This window comes from Peromyscus californicus, unplaced genomic scaffold, assembly GCF_007827085.1.
Source record: "Peromyscus californicus insignis strain IS unplaced genomic scaffold, ASM782708v3 Scaffold_14__1_contigs__length_90479793_seg_1, whole genome shotgun sequence".
NCBI lineage: Eukaryota > Metazoa > Chordata > Mammalia > Rodentia > Cricetidae > Peromyscus > Peromyscus californicus.
In genome coordinates, this window is record NW_026294435.1 from 7,019,433 (window position 1) to 7,038,650 (window position 19,218).

Genomic DNA, 19,218 nt, shown 5'->3' on the forward strand with positions numbered 1-19,218 from the left:
TGGGTGATTTCTGGTCTTTCTTTGGCTTACAGGATTTTATCAAAGACCGCATGGTTTTGTCAAAAGTATGCCCCTTGCATCTTCCTTTCTGTCTCTTCTGACTGGAAAATCTTAGACTGTGGACTGAAGAGGGAACAACCAGTTTCCTTCTGCAAAGCAATGGCTGTCTCGCTCAGTATCCTCCACCTATTCTTAGGGCAGCTGATACTTTCCGATCTGATACTAGTTTTCCTAATCGAGCTTCATTCAGGGATAGCTATTTCCCAAGTACCTCTTTCTGACAAATGCTCACTGCTCACACTTTACTCCCCGCACCCCAAGGAGTCTATGTCTTCACAAAGAAAAATTCTTGAAATGGCAACTACTTGCCATCTCAAATCAGAAAGTCTCTCTCTCAAGATTAAAAACAAACAAATCAAAAGAAACTTGCTTTCTGCTGGAGCATTTCTTTATTTTTAAACGAGGAAAATCCATAGTAGAACCTAACAAGTAACCCCCCCCCCCCCCCCCCCCCGCCACCTCCCCGCCCCACCTCCCCAGGCAGGGTTTCTCTGTGTAGCTTTGGAGCCTGTCCTGGAACCCATTCTGCACTCTAAAGAGCAGGCTACCCTTGAATTTAGAGATCTGCCTGCCTCTGCTTCCCAACTGCTGGGATTAAAGGCCTGTGCCACCACTGCCTGGCCCTATCAGGGTTTTATTACTACCTGAATTTCTAGGTCTTAGCACTCATTCAAAGTAGCCCTTAGGTAGATAAGGCTAGTTTCCTATCTAAGGATATGAGAATGCTTGTGCCATCAATTTTCTCCATGTCACATAACTATGGCTTCTTGCATTTTGCAGACTAAGGAAGCACTGATTTGCCTATACCACGTGGAAGTACACTAGAAGGTTTATGCAGCTTGCTCTATCCTCTTTATAATGAAGTCTCAGCTATAACGTAACCACTGAGCACTAAGAAATGCCTCTGTATTAGAAATGAGGAAAGGGTATGAATAGATTTGAATTAATAGAATTTCCAGATCAAAATATAAGATAGTTTTGGTAATATCCTTCAGTAAATACACATGTCTAGAGTCCATGATAAATTAATACTTTGAGAACAAGGCACCAATTCACTTTGCAAAGACTTATTTATCAGTAATTTTTCTTTTTTTTTTGGTTTTTCGAGACAGGGTTTCTCTGTGTAGCTTTGCGCCTGTCCTGGAACTCACTTGGTAGCCCAGGCTGGCCTCGAACTCACAGAGATCCGCCTGGCTCTGCCTCCCGAGTGCTGGGATTAAAGGCGTGCGCCACCACCGCCCGGCCTATTTATCAGTAATTTTTAAGAGTAGGGGCTCAACAGGATGTGCATACTTTTCACAGCTATTTTTGCTTCAAGAACTTACTTATTTCCACAGGTTTAACTTCTCAGAGTGTTTTCCCTATCATGTGTCTATTTGTTGGTGCAAACTGCATGTTCTTTAAAAGAGGAGGTAAACAGAAGGAAAGCAAGCTCGATGACAACACATAAAGTCACACACACGATGGAGAGTTCCAGCACACCGAAATCCATACTGGGAAGGAAAAAAGGCCTGTAGACTAAATCACCAAATCTGATGCTCATTGAGAAAAGTGAGCACATCAGCATTGCATTTGTTTAGCCCTGTCCACCCACCTTTGCTCATCATCTGGCCTCTTGATCAAGTTGAAGAGTATGTGGAGGAGCTGGTCTCTTTCTTTAGGTTCAGGGTGCAGGCATGCTGTACACAAGATGAGGGGGATCAACTCCTAAAGAAATAGGAGGGTGGAGAAATTCAAAATAAAAATACATTGTGTATAACCTATTTTTTCTTCCAGAATATACTTAAAACGAACTTAAGCCTCAACAAACAGAAGAATATCATTATAAATATGTATGTATTGGTTATATAGGAGGATAAACCCCAGTGTAATAAAAGTTACTTAAGATTCAACTAACCTTTTCTTATTCAGTATTAGCCAAGGATCCACTAGGTTTTTATACTAAATAACATCTCATTTGACAAACTGATAATAATTTTAATTTGGAAAGTGTTTTAAATTTCTTGCAAAAGTTCACTATATTTTTAAAGCATCTAAAGTTAAAGAAAAGAAAAACCAACAAAAACGAAACTTTTCCCTGAAATCGAGCATGCATCTCAAAGATAACATACTTACTTAGCTTGTATGTGTAAGGCCTTGACCTCCAACCAACACTACATATACCACCTCCCAACAACAACAAAATTCCAAGTCAAAAACAAACACAGGTAAACAAAAATCAAAATAAATAAAACCACAAAAATCTTTCCCCAAACAAAATAGCAAAAATTCCTTTACACACACACACACACACACACACACACACACACACACACACACACACACACACAATATGCTTCTCTCAGGATGAACTAAAACCTACTAATTTTGTACCCTTCATATTTAATCCAGTATCTAGTAAAAAAGACCATTTCTGGGCTATATGTGCAAATCAGTGGGTATTACTACTGACTACAATCAGAAATATTTGATATTAAACTGAAAATTTAAACTATATTTCATCGCACATTTAACATGCAGAAGTAACAAACATTTTTTAAGGAAAGTAACTGTCAAGTTTCTTTTTCATAGGAATGTATGAAATTAAAGCTGTTCCACATTTTCATTAAGAAAATATTCTGAACCTTGAATATATTATAATTTCCATTTGAGTGAATTTTCAAATCTAGTAGTAAAAAGAAATTTTTGGAGAGAAATGCTTCAAACTAAACTTCTTTCCCATCTACTGAAGTACCTGTCCCAAAGTATAAATAAGTAAATTAAAACTAAGAACATGTGGTGGTGGTGGTGGTGGCGGCGGCGGCGGCGGCGGCGGCGGCGGCGGCGGCGGCGGCGGCGGCGGCGGCACACGCCTTTAATCCCAGCACTCGGGAGGCAGAGGCAGGTGGATCTCTGTGAGCTCGAGGCCAGTCTGGGCTACAGAGTCAGTTTCAGGAAAGGCACAAAGCTACACAGAGAAACCCTGTCTCGAAAAACCAAAAAACAAAACAAAACAAAACAAAACAAAAAACTAAGACCATGGCACATGTGAACAGAACTAAGGCATGATTATCATCCACAGCTTAGAGCCTAAGAAAACAACTGCTAACATTAACCCTGTAAGAGAAGCATGTTTAAAGTGTGCAGTTGCTTCCTTAGAAGTACATAATTTTTAGAGTTGGGATTGGATCTGAAAAGCATGACTAAATTCTTTTTTTCAAGGTTTTTATATTTCATATGAAATTTTTAATTACTTAATATAAATTTTAAATTTGAAGTTGTAAATCTAAACAAGAGGAACTCTAAACAAATGTGAGATGTAAAAACTATGAAGTACTTATTCTGTTATTTCAATCACCCTATCTGGATGCCTATATGGATTTTAGACTAAACATCAACTGAAAAATGACAGAAATCAGGAAAAATAGTTCTACACCAAGAATGCAAGACATACATTCAAGTCCTGTATGACCTCATTGGATGCTTGGTGGTTTGAATAGGTATGACACCCACAGACTTGTGTGTGAATGCTTGCCCTATAATGAGTAGCACTCGTGGTGTTGTTGGAGAAAATGTGTCATTGTGGAGGCGTGCCTTGAGGTTTTTATATGTTCAAGCTACACCCAGTGTGTCCCAGCCTCCTGCTGTTCATGTCTGTCTGCATACTATCATGTTTCTCACCATGATGATAATGGACTAAACCTCTGAAACTGTAAGCCAGCCCTAATTAAATATTTTCCTTTACAAAAGTTGCCATGTAAAAATGGCCATCTTACCAAAAGCAATCTACAGATTCAACACAATTTCCATTAAAATCCCAACACAATTCTTTAGAGATCTTAGAACAATACTCAACTTCATATGGAAAAACAAACAAACAAACAAAAAAACCCAGGAGAGCTAAAACAATTCTGTATAATAAAAGAAGTTCTGGAGGTATCACCATCCCCAATCTCAAGCTGATTTCAAGCTCTACAACAGAGCTAAGGTAATAAAAACAGCATGGTTTTGGCATAAAAACAGGCAGTGGATTAATGGAATCGAATCAAAGACCTATTAGTAAATCCACAAACCTATGGACATCTGATTTTTGACAAAGAAGCCAAAATTATACAATAGAAAAAAGAAAGCATCTTCAACAAATGGTGCTGGCATAACTGGATGTTGGCATATGGAAGAATGCAAACAATCCATATCTATCACCCTATATAAAAGTCAAGTCAAAGTGGTTCAAAAACCTCAACATAAATTCAGATACACTGAACCTGATAGAAGAGAATGTGGGAAATAATCTCAAATGCATTGGCACAGGAGAACACTTCCTGAATAGAACACCAATAGCACAGATACGAAGATGGACAATTAATAAGTGATACCTCATGAAACTGAAAAGCTTCTGAAAGGCAAAGGACACCATCAAAGGCAGCCTACAGAATGGGAAAATATCTTCACCATCCCCACATCTGACAGAGGGCTGACCTCCAAAATTATACAGAACTCAAGAAACTAGACATCAAAAACCCAAATAATACAATTAAAAAATGGGGTACAGAGCTAAACAGAATTCTCAATAGAAGAATCTCAAACGGCTGAGACAACAGTGCCCCAGGAGCTATGAGAGTCCCTGCCTTGGCTTACTTCTCCGTACTAAGCAAAGGCAAACATTTCTTTCTGCTTCCTCAAGTTAGAAATTTAAATTAATGTAGAGATGACAAGCGTTTTTTAAACATACATTTTTAAATGTATTCACAGAGGAAACACTGATCTCATGAGATCAAAGTTGGCTTTAAAAAGTATCTCAACATAGTAGCCATTACCAAAGAATCCAAACTGGAACATGAGAAGTAAAGCAACTAAGTTTGGGTCTGTTTAGTCTAACAATTAAGATATTGGAATTTCGAAGAAAAAACCCCTACTTTTTATTTTCTGAAATGAGAGCTGTTAATAGTTTCTATTGTTATCTTATTTAATTTCTTGCTGGTAAAATTTGCAGTATATGGGAAGTCACTGTCACTAATTTTTGGTTGATGCTCCATACCAAGGTAACTGGGTACACCTTGATACATTAATGGCTGTGACCTGTGAAACTCAGCAGGGAAAGTCTGCCAGATAGCTCCTTCCTCACAGTGCTGATAGAGATAATGATAAAAACATTAAGAGTGGTCTGTTCACAGAAACGGCACAGATCGACACTAGAATTTGACCTGTTAAGTTGGGTTGGCTACACACAATCCCAATTCTGTTAATTATTCACCTCTAAGTTTTTGAAGCACTAACATATCCACACCTTGGAGATTACTGTTCACCATTTTACTCATTACACATCCATTCACAAACTGGATCAACATTCTCTTTTGACATCATCCCTCTAATTCAAGAACTCTAACCCTTTAAAAACTTTCATTGTAATTCTGACTGCTATATCTAAGTTAAATTTCTCTAAGCAGACAAAGTGACACTTAGAAAAATATCTTTGGGGCTGGAAAGATGGCTCAGAGGTTAAAAGCACTGACTGCTCTTCCAGAGGTCCTGAGTTCAATTCCCAGCAACCACATGGTGGCTCATAACCATCTGTAATGAGATCTGGTGCCCTCTTCTGGCATGCAGTCATACATGCTGTATACATAATAAATAAATAAATAAATCTTTAAAAAAAAAGTCTTTGTCAATTTTAAATTGAATGTATCAAAAGTAACACAGCAATGCATAAGATGTCATTTCTAGAGATTTAAGGATTTGCTTTTTTACACAAAAGCAAAGTCAAAACCACCATGGTTAAGAAAATACCTATAGTAATTATAACTCTAATAATATGAAGTCTAAAAGGTAATTTCCCCCTCATGTAGGAAAAGTTGAATCCATGTTTTTCAGTCCTCCCTGCTTTTTCATTTCATATGCATGCACGTGGTGTGTGTGACCCAAAGCTGATGTATGGCATCATCCTCAATTGCTCTTCTACCTTATTCTTTGGGGTAGTCTCCCAGTCAAACCCACAGTTTGAAAATATGGTTAGTTTTGCTAGCCAGCTTGCTTCAGGGATCCTGTTGTCGTCACACGTCTCTGCCTTCCAAGGCTTGAATTATAGCTGAGCTGCCAGTCCAGCCAATATTTATGTGGGTACTGGGGATCCAAACTCTGATCTTCTTATCTACTGAGCCATCTCCTCAGCTCCCTAATCTCTTCCTCCCCTACTCTGTGTGCGTGTGTGTGCGCGCGCACGTGCGCACACTTGCAACAGCACAAGTGTGGAAGCCAGAGGACAACCTCTGGTGTTGGTCAATACCCATGAGACAGGGTCCCACTTACTCACTGTTGTGTGGTAGCCGTCAGTTTCTGGGGATTTTCCTGTCTCCACTTCCTATCTCCTCACAGGAGTGCTGAGATTATAGTCACATGTACTACTGCATCTAGCTTTATTACCCACCCCACTCCCTGGAGATGGTTTCTCTGTGTAGCCTTGACTGTCCTCGAACTCAGAGATCCACCTGCTTCTGCCTCCTGAGTGCTGGGATTAAAGGTGTGCACCATGGCTGCTGGCTCTGCATCTGACTTTTAAGTTAGTTCTCAGCATCCTAAATCAGGTTGTCAGGCTTACAAGGGAAATCACTTTACTCACTGAGACATCTCTTCAGTCCTATGTATGTGTCCATACGTTAAAGTATCAAAAAATCTTAAGTAGTTTTTAAAGATAACTTTTTTTTACTTATGCGCATGTATCTGTATGAGCATATGTTGGGGATGTGTGTATAGAGTCCTGAAAGTGGATTCCTTGCAGCTGGAGTTTTAGATGGCTTTGAATTACCTCATGTGGGTGCCAAGAACTGAACTCAGGGTCTCTGGAAGAGCAGCAAGTGCTCTTAACTGTTTAGTCATTGCTCTATCCTCAATTTTAAATTTTTAAAAAAGAAAACACAAACCAAAAGAAACCTCAGAATAACAGATCAGTGTGCATTTGTGCTAGAGAAGGGGGAATAAGCACAAAAGGACCAAAAAGTAAATGTCCTATTCAAAGTTTATTCCTAATCCTATACAGAGTATTTAAACCACAGGAATAAAGGAAGGCTACCCAAGTCTCCAAAACTATCCATGTAGATTTTGTAGTTGTACTTACAGAAAACACCACAGAACTCGCAAACTATCAATAATGAAAACAAATTCACTTTAAGTTACAATGTATTATAAATGAACACACAAACATTTCTCATATTTCTATACATTAGCAATGAGTGATCTAAAAAGAGAATTGATTAAAAACTCTCATTTGTAATACCAACTAAGAGAACAAATACTGAGGATAAATGTAATCAAGAAGCTAAAGCACTGATGAAGAAATGAAAGCCATGACACAGGCTGGCTGTGGTGGCACACGCCTTTAATCTCAGCACTTGGGAGGCAGAGGCAGGTGGTGTAGGCCAAGTTTCTGTCCCACCAGCAACTTCCAAATACCCAGCAGCTGCTTCCCAAATAACAGACTCAGAGGCTTAATATTACTTATAAGTGCTTGGCTGGTAACTCAGGCTTATTATTAACTAGCTCTTATACTTTAATTAACCCATAATTCTTATCTATGTTTAGCCACATGGCTCAGTACCTTTTCTCAGTACAACACTCTCATCTTGCTTCCTCTGCATCTGGCTGGCTACTCCTTGCTGTGGAATGGTCTGTTTGTCAAGTGTGTCGCTGATTGGTCAGTAAATAAATCACTGATTGGCCAGTGGCTAGACAGGAAGTATAGGCAGGACAAGGAGGAGAATAAAGCTGGGAAGTGGAAGGCTGAGTCAGAGAGACACTGCCAGCCGCCACCATGACAAACAGCATGTGAAGAGAAGATGCCGGTAAGCCATGAGCCATGTGGCAAGGTATAGATTTATAGAAATGGATTAATTCAAGCTGTAAGAACAGTTAGCAAGAAGCCTGCCACGGCCATACAGTTTGTAACCAATATAAGTTTCTGTGTTTACTTGGTTGGGTCTGAGCGACGGTGGGACTGGCAGGTGAGAGAGATTTGTCCTGACTGTGGGCCAGGCAAGAAAACTTTAGCAACAACTCCTGACTCGTCCTTCCTCTTCCCAGAATTCTCCTACTCTGGTTGCCCCACCTATAGGCTCCTGGCCAATCAGTGTTTTATTAAACCAATTTGAGTGAGAAATCTTGACAGTGTACAAGAGCATTATCCCACAGCATTGTGGACCTCTCTGAGTGCAAGGCCAGGCCCCTCTACTAAGTTTCAGAACAGTTAAGGCTACACATTGAAAACCAGGTCTTGAGCCCCGCCCCCCTCCCTGCAACACTCCCGGTGGGGGGGGGGGGGGGGGAGAGACAAGACACGACACACACACCCATGCAGGGAAGACAATGATAATGTTGGTAGGATGGCAGTGCTCCCTAAGTCATGAACAGATCAAATTCCCATGGCCTGTTTTTGCAGAAAATGAAATTGAGCATTAAATATAAGTGCAAGGGTCCAATATAAGCAAGTAATATTAAACAGGTAAAATGGAAGACTCAGGTGTCCCAATTATTTAAACTTACTAAAAACCAGAGCAATAGAAAGGCACGAGAGTGGCTTAAGGATAAGACTAGGATATACAGACCAATGGAATAGAATTGAGATTCTCAGACCCAAACAATCTCTAGTAGCTGATTGTCAACAGAAGTGGCAAAGGCCTTTAATAGGCAAAACTTTTTCTCTTGAGCATATGTCAGCTCAATAATCAATATAAGAGCTAACTATAAAATGATTGCAAGTCATATGTGATAAGGGTTTCATATCCAGAATATATGAAGATCTCTATTCTTACAGCTAAAACATATGCAGACAGTCCAATTAAAAATGGTAAAGGACTTGGAAAAAAACATTAGAAGTTAGTAAAATTATATGTGGGATGGGGGAAAAGGGTTTGTGCTATATATCTTTTTCTATTTTAAAAAAAGTTAATCCATTTTAATGTATTGCTTCAAAGCACATGAGTGGCTAGGGCCCAACCCCAAGACTTGGGCCATAATGGCAGTTTCCGGCCCCTTGAGATGGGAGAGTGGCCAGGACCCGCCCTACAGAAAAAAAAAAAAAAAAGCCCAAGATCAGACTACAAAATCCCTCCAATCCTGGACAGCTCCAGCTCCAAGGAACCCTATACAAAGTCTGCTGACTGCTCAGTTCTCTGCTGCTGCTTGCCCAAGTAGAGGCAGTTACCCTCTTGTGTCTCTCCCAATAAATTTCTTCTGTGAGGTGTGCATTTGTGGTATTTCTTGGCTCTTGACTGAAAGGATATCTTTCCCTTCAGAGATGTAACACTTGCACTGGATAAGCCTTTCCCCTCAGAACTGTAACACACTTACTAAAAGTCTTAAGCCCTGTTTCTATGTGTTATGTAATCAACTAGGATATTATTATGATCATCAGTTGAGTAAATTTTTTAGCTCTGCTTATGCTGAAAAAAGCACATAAAACTTGAGAAATAAGAAAAGCCTCGCTGGGTGGTGGTGGCGCACACCTTTAGTCCCAGCACTAGGGAGGCAGAGGCAGGTGGATCTCTGTGACTTCGAGATCAGCCAGCCTGGTCTCCAGAGTGAGTTCCAGGACAACCAAGACTACAGAGGAACCCTGTCTCGAAAAACAAAGAAAGAAAAAGAAAAAAAAAAAAGTCTCAGATACCAATCCTTTAATTACAAGAGCTCTTTAGAAATACAGACTTAAACAGGTGAAATATTAAAAATAAATTAAACATCGGATATAATAAGACAAGTTTTACTTCTTTTTTCCCCTCTAGACATTGAACCTAAAGCCTCATGGGTGTCAAGCACATGCTCTAAGGTTTTGTCCTTTTACACCTAGGGAATTGCTTTAAGCCAAGCTAATATACACTTTATTATTAACTAATTTGATTTTTAGATAATACAACTTTAATCAACTAGAACAAGATAAAAATAAGTAAATAGAGAAAAGGATCAGTTCTACATGAACCTACAAGAACATTCAATAATTCTCAAACATAAAAAATTTAAAATCAGCCAAAAAAGTATACATGTACATACACACACACACACACACACACACACACACACACACACACACACACACACACAAACATGGTATCTGGTTATTGATGATGCAAAACTATAAATACTTCATGCAGCACAATCAGATTTTAGTTACAGTGTTTTAATGCTAATAAGGAAAAAAAGGCAAAACTGATTTATGAAAGTCAGGTTTGGTAACACTTAAAGATTATGTTGAGGAAGGACAATAAGTGGGATGCAAACAATAATAATTCATAACACAGATATTACAAGCTGAGAAAGGAAAAGCTCAAACACCATCCTGCCAGGCAGAACTGCAAAACAATCTGAAATTGGACACTGATCCTTCAAGATCTAGAAAACTTCCACACATATAACCATTTTAAATTAGATACAAATAAAGCCATCAGCAAGAATAGTTTCTAAACTTTTTAAAAATTAAAAACATCTAAAGGAATGAAAACTTTTAAGTCATTTTTTAAATTAAGAATACTTATAGGAATAAAATCTTTCAAAGCTCTACATATCCTTTCTTGAGGATCAGTACAAATTTCTTTTGCTTACATAGATAACTAAGGTCAGCTTTAAATGGGTTTTGCCAATGCATTATATACCCATCATACTGTAGGTCCCATGAATATGAATAAAATCAGTGATAAACACTAACACGATAATGGTAAGACTGCATACATCATAATCATTTATTGGCTAAATATATATATGTAATAATAATTTACAACAATAAAGATAACTTCCTAATGTGTTCCTGGCTCATGGTCTAGGTCACATGTATTAAAATTTACTTGCACGTTTATCTAGGATATTTAAAGCATCTGCCAAGAATGCAAATACAAAACTTAAGAAGGAACCTTAAAAGGTTATTATAGTTACTATTACAACTATCCTATCATTATAAGTTATTGTCAAACAAGCATAATAAAACTAACATTTATAACAAGCAATTACAAATGTATTTGGGGAAAACGTTACATTATTATTTATTAGTCTGTTAATTTCAATGAGTGTCAACTTCTGTAGACATATCTAAGACATCATCAAAAGAACAAAAAAAAACAATTAGTGTTTTGGTTATGTGAAGATGACAGCATTCATGACACATAAATGGACCTACAGTAATAGCACTGCAGAAGCTAATAATAATGCTTTAAGCAAAATTGGAAATTATGAATACCATGCAGTTTTACTGAACTCACCTGACAGAGGTGTAAAACCATTCTCTAGGAGCAGAGACGCATGCACAAAAGTAAGAATATGATTGCAAGTAACAGACTTAACAAAATAAAAATATAACACTAAACTTCAAAATGACAAAGTGGATCACATGATGAGACTACTGGGATGAAAATACTTTTATGTGTCTTACCTCTCTTTTTGCCAACAGCACATTAGGAACAATGTGTGGCAGGCAGCGTCCCAGCATTAACATAACACTTTTTTCACTGTCTGCAATCCTTGACACCTAGAAAACCAAACAGTTAAATGATTGTGGATGATCTGTGCATAAAGGTGGATAAATGTTTACACTCTGGATCTTGTCTCCTTTGATGTAAACACAAGCTCCAGCATTATATCCCATACTAATAATAACAACACTGCCTCAGACAATGTCGTTTCTGTGGGGCAGTCGTGCAGTAAATATGCTAGTAAAGGGCTAGAGTTGGGTATGAGGGATAAATGATTTATTTAATGTTTATGGTGTTGGGGCTAACACTAAGCAAGCCCTTCTCTACTAAGCTACACACCTAGCGCTAAGAAGGACCACACAAAGTTACTTCTCCTAGCAGCTGGGATGCAGCACAGTAGGAGAACTATGGTGGGTCAACAAGGAACCGAACATTACAAATTAGCTCATAGAGAGGATTTATGATTTTTGAATGTGTTCCAACACACAAAAGATGGTATCTGAAATGACAAGTGTCAGTCATCTAGATTCAGTGGATCCTGTACATTGATGTATCTAAATGTCACAGTGTGTATACACATGTACAATTCTACATGCCAGGAAAAACAAATTTTTACTTAAAAGACAAAATGTCAATTAAAAAAAAGTATGGGTGAGACCTGGGAGGCCTACTATGCTGGGAAGAAGGGATAGCCTAGAAACAGGGCCTCCTCAATGGTTACTGTTTTGTTTGCCTTTTCCTTAAAAAGATCCCTAAGAAGCTGCAACCATGCCAGGGCAACAGCTTGTATAATGAACTGCATCAAGAAAGGCCCGAGAAAGCTGAACTGACTTTATAATGACGTTTGCCAGACAGCAATTGAACCAATAACCAACGGCCTTCCTTATCGCTTAAAATTTTAGGTATTATTTCTTAAAGAATTACTTTTAAATAAAAGATTTTCAACTGAAATGCAATCTTAACATAAACATTTTGTATGAAACCCTATAAAAGACAAACACCCCTACAACAGTAGAGATGTTTTATGGAAGCTGTGATATAAACTCACCTCTGATCCTAAACGACTATCTGCAGACATTCGACAAAAAGAGAGTAGTGCTTGGTGAAAAGCAGGTGACAATTTCCTGCAAGAAAATAGTGCAAAAAAGGAGATAGGATCCAAGAATTAGCACTGCTATCTCAGGAGGAAATAAGCTGCATATCTGCATATGGAAACCACATCCCTACACTAATCCTACCTCACAAATGTTGCCCAGATTCTCTGCCAACAGACTTGATGGATGTAAGAGAAGAACACTGTACATTGCAAATAGCCTGAGGCCATATAAATGAATGGCCCTTATGTGTTAGTGGATCAAACACTAAGTGGTACAGTGATCAATAATTATAGGAAATAGTTCCACAATCTAAAATGAGTACTATCTCCACCCTCCATTTTCTATCTCTTCAGAAAGGCTGACACAAATTGAACAAGAAACAAAGCTGGAAAGTCACTACAGTTGTGCCGATATACAATGATTCAGCTTTAACCTATAAAGACTATAAGGGAAGGGAAAGCTCACTGAACATTCCTGAAATAATTTAAGAGAGAAACATTGGAGGAACAACAGGAATTATTAATTTACTTTTATGTTTAATAAGAAAGGTCAAGCCTATCTTTATTTCTAAAAACATTGTATCTATGTAACTCATGAAGTTGACTATGAGCTGCTTGTGTGCTCCATCTACAAAGACAAGGCCAATACCAAAAACTCACCAAAGACATGCTTAATAGGCACCAAGCTGTACTCAATAATTTCCATGATTGCAGACTTAGAGAGATGTGTCAAGATTTGGACCCTTCGCTCTCTTAGGCACTGCTCACACCCTCTGAATGGATGGGGCCACAATCTATTTGCTTGTTCAAACTAGAAACCACAAACCAGTCTTTCTCTTAACCCTCACTGGATTCATTCCTTTCTCTTTATTTCCAATCTAACAAACTGTCCAGCTTTTAGGTATCTTGTAAATCTATTTCTTCCATTTTCATTCCTAATGTTCTTTACCCACTCAGCCTTTGATTTCTTTACCTAGTTAACTCTCAGCCTTCAAATCTTTAATGAAACCTTTCTGTTTGATAACTAGGTTGGTGCTTTGGTTATGTGTTCCCAAAGCAAGATCCATTCTCTTATTTTTCATATTTTAATTGCTCTTTTTCATACCATAACGTTTGTTCATGAAAGGATTACAGTGTGTCTCACTCATTAATGTATTCTTAGTAGCATTGCCTGGCACACAGGTATTGAGTGAATATAACAGCATCTACCTTAAGAGTATAAAAGAGCTATACAGATGCTCTGATATGGGAGGACTTTACAAGTGCTCCTACTACTCAGCAACACAATATACATTTCCATGATTTTATCTCATCTACATTAGAACAGATATACCTCAAGGACTGTATACCTTAGTCTAATTCTGTGAGCTCCATATACACAAAGGTAACAATTATATCTAACCAGTACAGGTTAGGATTCAGAATGGAAAGCTTCTTACACAAATAAATCCAGTATTTCTCAGTAATAATGAGGACCTGTAAGACTAAAGAAAATTAGCCATGCTTGAAAAATTTCATCCTAATGTTGGGTATATGGTGCTTGTTTCTAACAAGAAGAATATTGTAGCCAAAAGTGCACTATACGATTAAATGAGTTAGTATACACTAAGCACATATGCATAAAATAAAAAAAATAACAGTTCTTTTTCAAAACTATTTTAAGTTACAACTGAAAACATTTAAAATTTATACTTTGTTTTCACTACTAGATAGCTTTATCACAAAGGATAGGAATCATGGTTTACTGATTTTTTTCACTTCCTAAGTTCAAATACTGCAATCCAGCAAAAATTAGATGAATTAAGAGAATATTAATGACATCCTTTAGTAAAGAAAAGAAGATACAGAAAAAGGACTGGAAACAAAACTATTTTGTGTTGCTTTGTCACAGCACAGGCAACTAGTCTGAGCTTGATAACAGAAGAAAGGTAAGAGGCATGGAGGGGAAGGCCAAGAGCATATAGTTCTTTATTATTTATTAGAGGTTATTTATGGCCTTATGCACTTAGTGAAGACAGAACTTGTCAATTTATGGTTTTCTTTTCTTTGATATAATTTAATAATTATTTGTCCCATTTTGTGACATGTATTCTGCTATGTGCTAAGTCATGTCAAATGGAAGAATTTGTAACTCTACAAAATATTCAAATATGAACTAAATTTCTTCCAGCCCTACAAGCACAAATAATGAAAGACACATTCAAAGTATGGCATCACACTAACCTATTGGGTTGATCGAAATGGACCATGGTTTTACTTGGTATAGAAGAAGGTAGCATTTCTTCTCTTTCCTTCCTGGGGAAAGAACCTGCAGAATTCTCTTGAGGAATAGAGTTATCAGCTCCACCTGGTGTTTCAAGATGGCCATTCTTGTTTTTTTCTTGGTCTGAACTATTTACAATTGGGCTCCGTCTACTGTCTTCAGAATCTTTTTGGGAAGACTGAATCAAGGAAGGCTGAACAGAATCACCAACTGCTGGGGTGGTAAAATGTTCAGTTTTAAGGATGTCCATCTCACTGAAGAAAGAAAATTCCCAGAGAACAATTTCAGTTTTGAAAGGCTTGACAACAGTATCCACTCCCAGAAAAGGGGTTAACAGAAGCAGAACATATTAAAAGCCTTGATTAAAAAACTTGATTAGTGACTAAGCTCTTCTATGTAACAGTCATTGGTGCTTCATAGTCCTAAAAGCATAGCTGTGAACTGTCAACCAGGAGAAGAAACAGCAGCCCTAAAGCCTGCTCTTGAGAAATCTCCATTTGAAATACAGAGACCACCCCATCAAACCCAACTTAGTACTACAAGAAATCAATGAAATAATGAATGGTTAAGTAAGAAGGTCACTAATGTGGAATAGTTTTGTCGAGACTGACAAGACTCAGTTGAAGTTAAAGTATCTAACTTCTTAAGTATATGACATAAACTATAAGATCACATCAATCTAGTTTACTGGTGACGGGAGACATTTCATTATTTTAAATACAGAAAATAATTAAGAGGCTTTAATAACAACAATGTGAAAACATTATGTCTTACTATTGAAACCCTGTTTCACACACGTATATATGTACACACACACACACACACACACACACACACACACACACACACACCTGCCAATGTCAATACAAATTTTAGGACTTTTAGAAATAACAACAAAGTACTAACCTTTCAAGTCTTCTGATTTGCTCCATCAATGACCATTTTTCATTATTTAATAAACTAATTTTATCTTCTAATTTCTGTACTAGCAAGGAGTTCTGAAAATCAAAGCAGGAAAAAAAATCAGAAGCTCAAGATCTCACAGAAACATTTTTACATAAACAATTTTTGTGGACATGAGTATTTAATTGGTATTTCTCACCTCTATAGCCTGGGGAGTGTCAAGGGTTGGAGGGATGTTGCTTAAAATTGGTGTAAGAGCCTCTAATTCATCTTCATCTACTCCACTGGCCACATCCACAAGATCTTTCCCAGTCACTTGATGATTTCCAAAATCTCGGTAAAGTTGTAACAAGTCTGGGGGTTTGGGAATGTTTAATCCTACATCATCCCATAATTCAAAATCCTAATAGAAAACAAAAAGCATTAAAAAAAACCTTGAGAAGCTAGTGTGACAGCTTAGTGGGTAAAGGCACCTGCTATCCAATCTGATGACTTGATTTTAATTCCTGGCATCCACATGGTGGAGTTTGTAGAAAACCAGCTCCAGAAAGTTGTTCCCTGATCTTCTCATATACAAGCGCACACACACACACACACACACACACACACACACACACACACACACACAAAATAAATGTAATAAAAAAAAAACCTTTAAGATAATTTTTTCTTGTGTTTTCAGTCAAATATTGCTACTCTGGATAAACAAAGATAATATTCTATTATAACGTCTAAATGTGTTGGGCATGATGGTGTACACCTTTAATCCCAGCACCAAGGAAGCAGAGGCACATGGATCTCTGTGAGTTGAGGCCAGCCTGTATACTGAGTTCCAGTTTGGCCAGGGATACACAGTGAGATCATGCCTCAAAAATAAAAGAAAATAAAAGTGTATATTCTAGGTACTCTTTCATTACACAATTATTATTCCTACAATTTTATGTTTTCTGTTAAACTGTGTTAGATGGTAAAATGTATTTTGCATGAAGTCCTGAGTGTGAGCACTAGCACTGGAGCATGAAATGTCTAAGTGCTTAGGTCATCAACATACAAGTAACAAGTAAACTGACTGATGGAAGCTCATCCCACATTACATGTAATCAACATACTCTCTTATGAATTAATAGCCAGCTTAACCTGCCGATCTGCTTCAGCTGCTTAAATCTAACTTGAATTAGTAAAAATGCTTCTGGCAATTTAAAGAATTCAAATAGCTACCTGTAAATTTGTTGTGTTTTTGAAACATTCCCTTTAATTCAGAATAATTCAACTTCATAAAAACGACAGAAAGGTGTAGCATCTTGAGTACTCCATGGCAAAGATTTTTGGATGGGATGTATGAAATTATATAGTAATAAATCACAGACCTATTCTTTCTTACCATCCTGTCTTGCCCTAAAATAAAAGACTTTTGTACTAAGTTGTTACCTTATTATAATTTGTTTATGAGAATCTCTGAAAATCCTTAGAATACTCATGTTAATAGTCTAAACATGGCACTTTAATCCTTTGATGGCTTACTTAAATAATGGAATAATTGTAACTAAAAATTAAATATGAAGTTGATATGGGCACTGAAATTGGGGGTTCGGAGAAAATCAGACCTAAATTCAACATTTCTACTCTCTGCTTATCGTCATCAGTTCATTTAAGTTAAAAGGGCTACCTATAGAGCCCCCAACTGGACCAGGTCCTCTGGATAAGTGAGACACTTGATTAGCTTGAACTGTTTGGGAGGCACCCAGGCAGTGGGACCGGGACCTGTCTTTAGTGCATGAGCTGGCTGTTTGGAACCTGGGGCGTATGCAGGGACACTTCACTCAGCCTGGGAGGAGTGGACTGGACCTGCCTGGATTGAATCTACCAGGTTGAGCTGAATCCCCAGGGGAGTCTTTGCCCTGGAGGAGATGGGAATGGGGGGGGGTGGGTTGGGGGGAAGGTGGTGGGGGGAGAGGGGAGGACAGGGGAATCCGTGGCTGATATGGAAAATTAAATTATAAAATTAAAAAAATTTTTTAAAAAAGAATCATTTCCCTGCAGAGACCAAGAACTTAAAAAAAAAAGGGCTACCTATAAAATGGGTATAATATTCATTACTTCTTAGGACTTTTATAAGAATTAGCTAAATATTTTTAAAGGCCCCATGGTGCTAGCTTATAAGAAAAAAAATCAATTTTAGCTTATATAAATTATAAATGAATATTAAACACATCACTTTATTGCAATCTGCCTAACTCAGGCCCAGCCTATTGAGTCTTCAGTCATGGCCATCCTAAGTGTGTGACATCTCAATGTACTGAATGTGCATCTTTGAAGGAAAAGGAGCTGAGTATCTTTCACAAGCTCTTTTCTATTTAGATATCTTTTTCGGTGAAGCATGCATATAATTCTTTTGCTTGTGTCTTAAAAAATTCTGTTTATTTCTTATTAAAGAGTTTAGAAAGTTCTAACAAATACTTTGTTGACTTTTGAATATTTTCACTCAGTCTATGGTTTGTCTTTTCACTCAACAGTTGTTTAAAAAAAGAATTGTTTTTACTTTTATTTATGTTTACATGTCTGTGCTAGGGTATGCCACATGTGTATTGGGAGTTGGATTTAGAGGTAGGTTCTTTGGAAGAACAAGCAGCTCTTAACTACTGAGCTACCCCTCCAGCCTCAAGAATGGCTTTAAGAATACTTTATTATTATTATGTGTGTGTCCATAATGAGTGTGTCTGGGCATGCATGCCATGGCTCAAGTATGGAGGTCAAAGAGTCGGTTCTCTTCTTCCTTTTTACATGGGTTCTGGGGATCAAACTCAGGTGGGGCAGATACTTCGATCTGCTAAGCAAACTCACCAGCAAAAAGTGACTTAAAAAAAAAAATCACAGTAGTACGTTTGAAGAATGATTTTGGTGGCATATCTAAGAAATCTTATCTATCTCTCAAAATTGTAATGATTTACTCCTCTTACATTTACCTGTGTAAGTCTTACAGGTTCATATTAAAATCTATGATACATTTTGAATCAAATTTCATGTATGGTACGGAATGTGGTTTTAATCCCACTTAGGAGGTGCATGGACACCACGTTTTTCTACTATCATTTGTAAAAAGACTGCCCTCCCTGTATGGGATTAACTTTGCACTTGTGAGTAATCAATAGACCCTGTGCACGTCTCCCTCTGGCTTATACTGGAATAGGTTCCTTGGTCTACTTGTCTACATAACAGCATGATACATCTTGATTATCTTATCTTTTAAGGCTAGAAGGCCAACGATTCAAGTCCCCTTTGTTCTTTATCAAAGTTGCTTTGGCTACACTAGTTCCTTGCCACTTCCATTTTAATTAATGTCAAATCTTAACTGATGAAGGAATGCGGATCTTCCACATCCTAAGCTATTTCCTTGTCAATTATTGAGGAAGCACTACTGATATCTCTGATAGTTTGACTCTTAACTGAGTAGGATCAATTGTTTGTATTGAAAA

At 37.7% G+C, this 19,218-nt stretch overlaps 1 protein-coding gene across 8 annotated transcripts in view; it reads right to left on the bottom strand.

Annotated features, from left to right (window-relative positions):
• Positions 1-19,218, bottom strand: part of Relch (RAB11 binding and LisH domain, coiled-coil and HEAT repeat containing) — a 94,210-nt gene that overhangs the window by 47,068 nt on the left and 27,924 nt on the right. For 4 of the 8 annotated variants that reach the window (XM_052736488.1, XM_052736485.1, XM_052736484.1 and 1 more), the window contains 7 exons: positions 15,945-16,148; positions 15,749-15,840; positions 14,803-15,096; positions 12,532-12,607; positions 11,444-11,539; positions 11,274-11,297; positions 1,655-1,767 (listed from right to left, as the gene is read on the bottom strand). In XM_052736488.1, coding sequence (XP_052592448.1) covers positions 1,655-1,767; positions 11,274-11,297; positions 11,444-11,539; positions 12,532-12,607; positions 14,803-15,096; positions 15,749-15,840; positions 15,945-16,148 — 899 coding nt within the window. The remainder of the gene's footprint in view (positions 1-1,654; positions 1,768-11,273; positions 11,298-11,443; positions 11,540-12,531; positions 12,608-14,802; positions 15,097-15,748; positions 15,841-15,944; positions 16,149-19,218) is intronic. The other 4 variants (XM_052736487.1, XM_052736491.1, XM_052736486.1 and 1 more) reach the window with 1 other exon arrangement.